This window comes from Eumetopias jubatus, unplaced genomic scaffold (genome assembly GCF_037043125.1).
Source record: "Eumetopias jubatus isolate StellerSeaLion01/CBP00866 unplaced genomic scaffold, mEumJub1_p1.0 scaffold_1, whole genome shotgun sequence".
Classification (NCBI taxonomy): Eukaryota; Metazoa; Chordata; class Mammalia; order Carnivora; family Otariidae; genus Eumetopias; species Eumetopias jubatus.
In genome coordinates this window covers 211,862,448-211,872,734 of record NW_028274807.1, presented here as the reverse complement: position 1 = coordinate 211,872,734, position 10,287 = coordinate 211,862,448, and the positions used below count along the sequence as shown (strand labels likewise).

General features: G+C 42.1%; 1 protein-coding gene across 1 annotated transcript; it reads left to right on the top strand.

The window, feature by feature from the left end:
• The first annotated feature begins 203 nt into the window (after positions 1 to 203).
• On the top strand, positions 204 to 1,142 carry LOC114200861 (olfactory receptor 7G2-like). Its single transcript, XM_028093197.2, has one exon. It carries the CDS (start codon positions 204 to 206, stop codon positions 1,140 to 1,142), a length of 939 nt encoding a protein of 312 aa, XP_027948998.2.
• The last annotated feature ends 9,145 nt before the right edge of the window (positions 1,143 to 10,287 follow it).

Below are 10,287 nucleotides of genomic sequence, written 5' to 3'. Positions count from 1 at the left end.
GGTGTATATGAAATTCATCTGGAGGGCTTGCCAAAAATAGAAAGCTGGTCCTCAACTCAGACTTTATTAGCAGTATATCTGGACTGATACCAGAATTTATATTTCTAACAATTCCCAGGTGATGTTGCTGTGGCTCATCCAGGGACTGTTCCTTTTCTTTTTTTAATTTTCACTCCATCTTTTCCATCAGATTCATCAACATCATGGAACCCAGAAACCAAACAGTATTTTCAGAATTCTTTCTCTTAGGATTGACATATGATCCAGAACTGCAGCCCCTACTCTTCAGTCTGTTCCTGTCCACGTACCTGGTCACCATCCTGGGAAATCTTCTTGTCATCCTGGCTGTCATCTCTGACCCCCACCTCCACTCCCCTATGTACTTCTTCCTCTCCAACCTGTTCTTGGTTGACATCTGTTTAAGCACGACCACCATCCCAAAGATGCTGGCGAACATCCAAGCACAGATTCAGAGCATCAGTTATACAGGCTGCCTCACCCAGGTCTGCTTTGTCTTGACTTTTGTTAGCTTGGAAAATTTTCTCCTTGCAGCCATGGCCTATGACTGCTATGTGGCCATCTGCCATCCCCTGAGGTACACCATTATCATGAACCCTCAACTCTGTGGCCTGCTGATGGTGTTCTCACTGCTCATTAGCATTGTCAGTGCCCTGCTCCATAGTCTGTTGGTGCTACGGTTATCTTTCTGTAAGGACATGGACATCCCCCACTTCTTCTGTGAGCTTCCTCAAGTTGTCAAGCTTGCCTGTTCTGATACTTTCATCAATAATATCCTGGTGTATTTTTTGGCTAGCTTACTTGGGGGTGTTCCTCTTTCTGGAATCATTTTCTCTTACACTCAAATTTTCTCCTCTGTTTTGAGAATGCCAGCAGATGGTGGAAAATATAAAGCTTTCTCCACTTGTGGGTCTCATCTGTCAGTTGTGTCCTTGTTCTATGGGACAGCTGTTGGTGTGTACATTAGTTCTGCAGTTAGTGACTCTTCCAGGAGGAATACCATGGCTTCAGTGATGTACATCATGATTCCTCAAATGATGAACCCCTTTATCTACAGTTTGAGGAATAGTGACATGCAGGATGCCTTGAAGAAATTTGTCAGTAGGACACCTTCTTTTCTGTGATTGTGCCATGTACCTTGGGCTGGGTTGTAAAAAATAAATCAAAGTTATACAAATCACAGGAGAACCAGAATGCTTACTATTTCTGTCAACAAATGCTTCTAACATGACTAGATAACATAACAGCCAAGTATATTTAAACTTAGGGTTGAAACTTAACTTTTATTTTTATTCAGCTTTTTTATGTTTGACAAGTTATTTCAATTCTTACTGCAATGTTTTACTCAGTTCCATAGAGGTAGAACCTGAAGCAGAGGTCAAAGTTTTATACTGTTTGTATGGATGACTTTCAGAAGAAGGAAAGTTGTACAGTATGGATAGCTCAGAGAAAGGATAGAAGCATGACTGTTGTCATATCTAGAGACTGGCTTACAGCTGATCCTGTGATTAGACCATGTCAATTGAAACCCAAAGTCAGGTCAACAGTGAGGCAAAGGAGTTCACCTTTCACACCCCAGCTTAGTGTTTATGGAGACCAGTCACTGGGAAACTGTATTCCTTTGAGGCAACATCAGCATCCACTGTACTCAGTTTCATCATCTATGTGATTGGTATAATGATATCATCTCAGTTTGAAATAATTGTGAGTTATTTGTGCTTCATCAGTGAGGAAGCCGTCAGTTCTAATAAGAGAAAAACCCTATCCCTAATATGGTGGAACAGGAAACAGTTGTTTGTCATTACTAGGACTTCAGAGATAGGGAATGTACAAGAACAGGGGAGTAGGCTTCACTCCATTTCTCCATCTGGTGGCTTTGTCCTAGGACTGATTCTCCTCAAGTCACAAGGTGGTGGCAGCAAATATAGATGTCATGCTTGAACATGATACCCAGGGACAGAAAACTGTCCTTCCCAGGGTCAGAGGAGAATAGGCCTCTCGATGTAGTCAATCAAAGCACATCTGTAGGAAGTGAAATGGGGGCCCTCAATATGATATGTCCACATCCTAATCCCACTAATTTGTAATTAGTAACTCATATGATAAAAGGATGAATGGTATTAGAACTTACTTGGAAAAAGGGTCTTTGCAAACGATACACTTAGACTGGGTTATCTGGGTAGGCCCTAAATAGAAATCATATGTTTCCTTATAAAATAGGTAAAAGTGAAAGAGACACAGAGAAAAGGAGGAGGCAATGTGACCATGCAGACAGATATTAGATTGATGTCGCCAGTATTTGATTTCCAGTATTTGATCATTTTTGTCCTACAAACTCATTTTTATCTTACAAAACTGTCACTTTTATAGGACCCTAATGTGTCTTTTTTTATTACTCCTTTACATTGCCCAATACTACATATTAAATAAATTTGACTTAATATTGGTCTGGTTAAATGTTTAAACTTAATGAATTCTTACCAACACCAGCCATATGGCAGAAGAGGAGGTTCCTGACCCCCCTCCTCCTGGGAACACAGTCACCATACAGGCACATATAGATTAATTCCTTCTGAGAGAGATCCTGAAACTGGTTGGGTCACTCCTAGATATCAGAGGACTGAGAAAATACCTACCTCAAAACAGGTAGGAAAAGCTGAAGTAAACTTCACACCATCAACCCCATCCCTGGGACAGCACTTACAACCAGGAGAGAATCCCCAACTCAGCTTATCCTTGAGGAGTGAATGGTTAAGACCACACACATATGGCCCCAACTTGTGTGGCAAACCTAAAGGACTGGCTCCCAAATCTCCTACCTCTGAGAGCAATGTGGCTTGGCGTTTCCAAGTCCCCGGATACCACAGAAAACCAAGAGTCAGTTTTTATAGGAGTACATCAGTACTTCTCATGGTTATCCCCCTGGGCTCAGCACAGAGTGAGGAAGTAGAAACACAAGGCTCCCACTTTTTCCCTGGAAGGTATATGACTACATACTTTCCCAAGGGTTGGGCTTTAATCAGTCTGTATCCCTGATCTGATTGGGCTCCTCTGGAAGCCTGAAATGGCTTCTGGACACTTCTGATGGAGGCATCAGATGTCCCGATTTCACACTATACTACAAAATTATAGTAATCAAAATTATGTGGTACCGACATTAAAAGCACACACATAAACCAGTGGAACAAGACTGAGTGCCCAGAATAAACTCTCACATGTACAATCAACTTATATTTGACAAAGGAGCCAAGGACACTCAAAGGAGATAGGATAATCTCTTTTATAAAGGCTGTTGGAAAAACTATATATCTCCATGCATAAGAATGAAATTGAACCCCTGTCTTACACCACTCACAAAAATTAACTGCAAATTATTAATGCCTTAAACATAGACCTGAAAACCATATAATTCCTAGAAGAAAACTTAGGGAGAAAGCTCCTTGACATTGGTCTTGGCAATGATTATGACACCAAAAACACAAGCCACAGCTGCAAAAATTAAAAAGTGTATCTACATCAAACTAAAAATCCTCTGCAAAGAAAAGAAACGATCAACAAAAATGAAAAGCCTCCCTATGGAATGAAATACTTACAAATCATGTATCTGATAAGAGATTAATAGCCAAAATATGTAAAAAAAAAACACATATAACTTAATAGCAAAAAATAAACAATCTGATTTAAAAATCAGCAGAGGAGCTGAATAGACATTTTCTAAAGAAGACATATAGTTCTAGCAGTTTTTTGATGGAGCTTTTGAGTTTTCCATATATAATATCATGTCATCTGGAAATAGTGGAAGTTTTATTTCTTCCTTGCTGATTTGGATGCCTTTTCTTTCTTTTGTGTGTTGTAGCTAGGACTTCCTGTACAATGTTGAATAAAAGTGGTGAGAGTGGACATCCCTGACCATAGAGGAAAAGCTCTCAGTTTTTCCCCAATTAAGATATTAGCTGTGGGATTTTACATACAGATAGCTAACAAGGTGAGAGATAACAAGTGTTGGCAAGAATGTGGAGAAAAACGAGGGGGGGAAGATGGCGGAGGAGTAGGGGACACTATTCCAACTGGTTCCAGGGTTGAGCTGGATATCTACCAGACCACTCTGAATACCCATGAAATCAGCCTGAGATGTAAGAAAATAGATCTGGATCTCTACAAACAGAATATCGAGGGGGTTGTGTTTCAAGGTACCCAGTGGGGAGCCCTGATTCCGCGGGCAAATATCGGAGGATAAATGGAAGGGGGAGGGAGCCAGCCACCGGGATCCTACACCACCAGTGAGCAGTAGCCTCCCATGCTGGGACAGGGCACAGACTTGCAGAAAGATACGAGCAGGGAAAGGACTTCAGGGCAGTCCCCCGGATGAAAACCCAGAGCAATGGGGCCCTGCATGCAAACTGGGGGCGGCTGGCGGTTTTAGAAGTACAAAGGGCAGAGATGTGCCCTGACCTGGAGGCAAGGACTGGGAGCACCGCTGAGGGACACACAACCCAGGATGCTGCAGTTTACAGCAGCACAGACAGAAACGGAGATACTGTGGCCTGGAGAGCTCACTGAAGAACAGACTGTGATCTCTCTGCTCTGAGGCAGAGGGTTGGAAACAGTCTCTTCTGCTCTGACTCGTGGAAGAGACGCAGAAAGCCACAAGGGAAAGCCGCCAGAGAACAAAAGCCCCCCAAAACCGGTTTTCATTGAGCCCATCCCCCACCACAAGGGGCAGGGCAACTCTGCCCAAAGAGGGTTGCCTGAGTAGCAGCATGGCAGGCTCCTCCCCCAGAAGACAGGCTGGGAAAACAAGAGGCCAGCAACTCTAAGGTCCCTAGAAAACAGGTGCATCTTGCTTGGGTTCTGGTCAATAATTTGGACTCTATATATTCCCTCAACCACCCATCAACAGAATGACTAGGAGGAAGAACCTGCCAAAATAGGAAAGACTCAGAGATTATGACTTATGCTGCAGATTTACAAATGGATGCAGATATACCAAGATGTCGGAGATGGAATTCAGGCTAACAATTATGAAGACAATAGCTAGAATGGAGAAATCAATCAATGGCAACATAGAGTCTCTAAGGGCAGAAATGAAAGCTGAATTGGCAGAACTTAAAAATGCTATCAATGAGATCCAATCTAATCTAGATAATCTAACAGCTAGGGTAAGTGAGGCAGAAGAACGAATTAGTGACCTGGAAGACAATTTAATAGATAAAAAGGGAAAAGAGGAGGCCAGGGAAAAACAACTCAGAATCCATGAAAGCAGAATCAGAGAAATAAGTGACATCATGAAGCATTCCAATGTCAGAATTATTGGAATCCCAGAGGGGATGGAGAGAGAGAGAAGACTAGAAGATGTATTTGAGCAAATCATAGCTGAGAACTTCCCTAATCTGGAGAATGAAACAAACATTTGTGTACTAGAGGCAGAGAGGACCCCTCCCAAGGTCAAGGAAAACAGGCCAACACCTTGCATGTAATAGTAACACTCGCAAATCTTAGAACCAAGGAAACCATCTTAAGGGCAGTTGGGGGAAGAGATTCCTTACGTACAGAGGGAGGAACATCAGAATAACGTCAGACCTATCCAGAGAGACCTGGCAAGCCAGAAAGGCCTGGTAAGACATACTCAGGGTACTAAATGAGAAGAACATGCAGCCAAGAATACGTTATCCAGCAAGGCTGTCATTTAGAATGGATGGAGAGATACAGAGCTTCCAAGACTGGCGGAAACTGAAAGAATGTGACCACTAAGCTGGCTGTGAAAGAAATATTAAGGGGGAGTCTATAAAAGGAGAAAGACTCCAAGAGTGATATAGAAAAGAAATTTACAGGGACAATCTATAAAAACAAAGCCTTCACAGGCAACATGATGACAATTAATTCATATCTTTCAATAATCACTCTCAACGTGAACAACCTAAATGCTCCCATAAAAGAGCACAGGGCTGCAGATTGGATAAAAACGGCCTAAATGCTCCCATAAAACAGCACAGGGTTGCAACCATGCATATGCTGTCTACAAGGGACTCATTTTGAACCTAAAGATACATCCAGACTAAAAGTGAAGGGATGGAGATCCATCTTCCATGCCAACGGAATCTGAAAAGAAAGCTGGGGTACCAATTCTTATATACAGCAAATTAGATTTTAAACTAAAGACTGTAGTCAGAGACACAGAAGGACACTATATCATTCTTAAAGGGTCTATCCAACAAGATCTAACAATTGCAAATATCTACACCCCCAACATGGGAGCAGCCATCTACATAAGCCAACTGTTAACCAAAATAAAGAATCATATTGATAACAATACATTAATTGTAGGAGACCTCATTACTCCACTCTCAGCAACAGACAGACCATCTAAGCAGAAAATCAACAAAGAAACAAGAGCTTTGAATGACACACTGGACCAGATGGACCTCATAGATATCTACAGAACATTCCAACGTAAAACAACAGAATACTCTTTCTTCTCAAGCACACATGGAACTTTTTCCAGAATAGATCACATACTGGGTCACAAATCAGGTCTCAACCGATACCAAAAGATTGAGATTATTCCCTGCGTATTCTCAGACCACAATGTTTTGAAACTGGAACTCAATCACAAGAAAAAATTTGGAAGAAAGTCAAACACTTGGAAGCCAAAGACCACTCGGCTCAAGAATGTTTGGGTCAACCAGGAAATCAAAGAAGAACTTAAACAATTCATGGAAACCAATGAGAACAAAAACACATCAGTCCAAAACCTATGGGATACTGCAAAGGTGGTCCTAAGGGGGAAATACATAGCCATCCAAGACTCACTCAAAAAAATAGAAAAATCCTGAATTCACCAACTAACTCTACACCTTAAAAAACTAGAGAAAAAGCAACAAATGATGCCTAAGCCACACATTAGAAGAGAAATAATTAAGATTAGAGCAGAGATCAATGACTTAGAAACCAGAAACACAGTAGATCAGATCAACAAAACTAGAAGCTGGTTCTTTGAATTAATAAGATCGATAAACCATTGACCAGACTTATCCAAAAGAAAAAAGAAAGGACCCAAATTAATAAAATTATGAATGAAAGAAGAGAGATCATGACTAACACCAAGGAAATAGAAACAATTATCAGAAATTATTATCAACAACTATATGCCAATAACCTGAGCAACGTGGATGAAATGGATGCCTTCCTGGAAGCCTATAAACTCCCAAGACTGAAACAGGAAGAAACTGACAAACTGAATAGGCCAATAACCAGTAATGAGATTGAAGCAATGATCAAAAACCTCCCAAAAAACAAGAGTCCAGAGCCTGATGGATTCCCTGGGGAATTCTACAAAACATTCAAAGAAGAAATAATACCTATTCTCCTGAAGCTGTTTCAAAAAAATAGAAACAGAAGGAAAGCTTCCAGACTCATTCTATGAGGCCAACATTACCTTGATCCCCGAACCAGTCAAAGACCCCATCAAAAAGGAGAATTTCAGCGGAGCAAGATGGCGGAGGAGTAGGAGACCTAGATTTCGTCTGGTCTCAGGAATTCAGCTGAATAGGGATCAAACCATTCTGAACACCTACGAACTCAACAGGAGATCGAACAGGAGAGTAGCAACAACTCTCTGAACAGAGAAGTGACCACTTACTGGAAGGTAGGGCGTGCGGAGAAGTGAATCCGAGGCGATATTCGGGAGGATAGACGGCGGGGGAGGGGCCTCCGTCGGCCGCTTCTGGCAAGTGATAGAGCCGCGGAGCACAAAATCGGACCTTTTAGAAGTTGGCTCGGAGGAGGGATGTCGCTGCAGTGGCTAAGCGGGGGGTGGAATCCTCCCCCGACAGTGTGGTCTCAGGACCCTTGGGGTCACAGAGAGACCGGGGGTTCCTGAGTGCGCCAGAGCTCCCAGGTATCAGAGCGGGGAAGCCGGCTGCAGAGACGGAGCCGAGACGCGGGCTCTCAGCTCGGGGTTGCCATAAACTGTGATCTGCGGCCCAATCGGGGCACGGCTCCCCTAACAGGGACCCAACAAGCGGCAGATCCAGGGAGACTCCCCTTCCTTCCCAGAGAGGAGCGGTGCAGGAACGCACTGCAGGGATCTGCTGGGTTTGGAGACTCCGTGCGGGGTCGGGTGCCAGAGATAGCAATGCTCGGTCACAGGCAGGGTGAGCACGGAGTGCGGCCGGAGACCAGGGACACGGAAGTGACTGCTTTTCTCTGGGGGCACACTGAGGAGCGGGGTCCCGAGTTCTCAGCTCCTCCGGGTGGAGATTGGGAGGCCACCATTTCTGCCCTGGTCCTCCAAAGCTGTACCGAGAGCTTGCAGGGAACAAAAGCTCCTGAGAGCAAACCGGAGCAGCTTCCTTAGCCCGGACCGAGCAGGGCGGGGCAATTCCGCCTCCGGCAAAGACATTTGGAAACCACAGCAACAGGCCCCTCCCCCAGAAGATCAGCACAAACAGCCAGCAAGCCAAGACCAAGTTGATCGATCAAGGAGAATGGGAGAACTCCGGCGCTAGGGGAATACTGCACATAGATTCATGGCTTTTTTTTTTTTTTTTACCATGATTCATTATTTCATCAAAATTAATTTTTGTTGACTGTTTTTTTTTATTTTTCTTTTTCCCTTTTTCAACCAACATCTTATCAATCCCTTTTTTTAAAAAAAAAAAAAAAATTTTTATTTTTCATTTTTAGAGTCATATTTTATCCCTTCATAGTAGTTACTCTTATTTTTGGCATATATATATAAGTTGTTCTCTCTATAAAATTTTGAGGTAGAGTTTCTTCTAACAGATCAAAATATACCCTAAATCACTAGTGTATGGCTTTGTTCTAGTCTCCTGCCTGATCATATTCTCTCCCTTTTTCCTTTTTTTTCTTTTTTTTCTTAAATCTTCTTTCCTTATTCAAACAACTTATTTACCAAGTCCTTTTATAAAATCTTTTATAATTTTCATCTTTACAGTCATCTTCCATCCCTTCATTGTGTCAACCCTTATTTTGTACATATATGTCTTTCTTCCTTTAAAATTTTAGGAGGCACTTTTTTCTAACAGACCAAACTATGCCCAAAAACTAGTGTGTGGCACTAATCTATGCACTAGCCTGATCATATTTGATCATATTCTGCTTTTTTTGTATTGGTTTGTTTTTCTTTTTATCTTTTTTTTTCTTTCTTTTTTTTCTTTTTCTCTTTCTTTTTTCTTTCTTTCCCTTTCTTTTCCCCTGCTTTCAGGTCTTTTCTGATTTGTATACAGTATATTTGCTGGGGACGTTGTAAACCTGTTAGCATTTTGTTCTCTCATTCATCTATTCTCCTCTGGACAAAATGACAAGACGAAAACAATCACCTCAGCAAAAAGAACAAGAGGTAGTACCGTCAGCCAGGGACCTACTCAATACGGACAGTAGTATGATGTCGGACCTAGAGTTCAGAATCATGACTTTAGAGATACTAGCTGGGCTTGAAAAAGCGTGGAAGTTATTAGAGAAACCCTTTCTGGAGAAATAAAAGAACTAAAATCTAACCAAATCGAAATCAAAAAGGCTATTGATGAGGTGCAATCAAAAATGGGGGCACTAAATGCTAGGATAAATGAGGCAGAAGAGAGAATCAGCGATATAAAAGACCAAATGATGGAAAATAAAGAGGCTGAGAAAAAGAGAGAGAAACAACTACAGGATCACGAGGGCAGAATTCGAGAGATAAGTGATACGATAAGACGAAACAACGTTAGAATAATTGGGATCCCAGAAGAAGAAGAGAGAGAGAGAGGGGCAGAAGGTATATTGGAGCAAATTATAGCAGAGAACTTCCCTAATGTGAGGAAGGAAACGGGCATCAAAATCCAGGAGGCACAGAGAACCCCTCTCAAAATCAATAATAATAGGTCAACACCCCGACATCTAATAGTAAAACTTACGAGTCTCAGAGACAAAGAGAAAATCCTGAAAGCAGCTCGGGAGAAGAGATATGTAACCTACAATGGTAGAAACATTAGATTGGCAACAGACTTATCCACAGAGACCTGGCAGGCCAGAAAGGACTGGCAAGATATCTTCAGAGCACTAAACGAGAAAAATATGCAGCCAAGAATACTATATCCAGCTAGGCTATCACTGAAAATAGAAGGAGAGATAAAAAGCTTTCAGAACAAACAAAAACTAAAGGAATTTGCAAACACGAAACCAGCCCTCCAAGAAATATTGAGAGGGGTCCTCTAAGCAAAGAGAGAACCCAAAAGCAGCAAAGAGCAGAAACGAACACAGACAACAGAC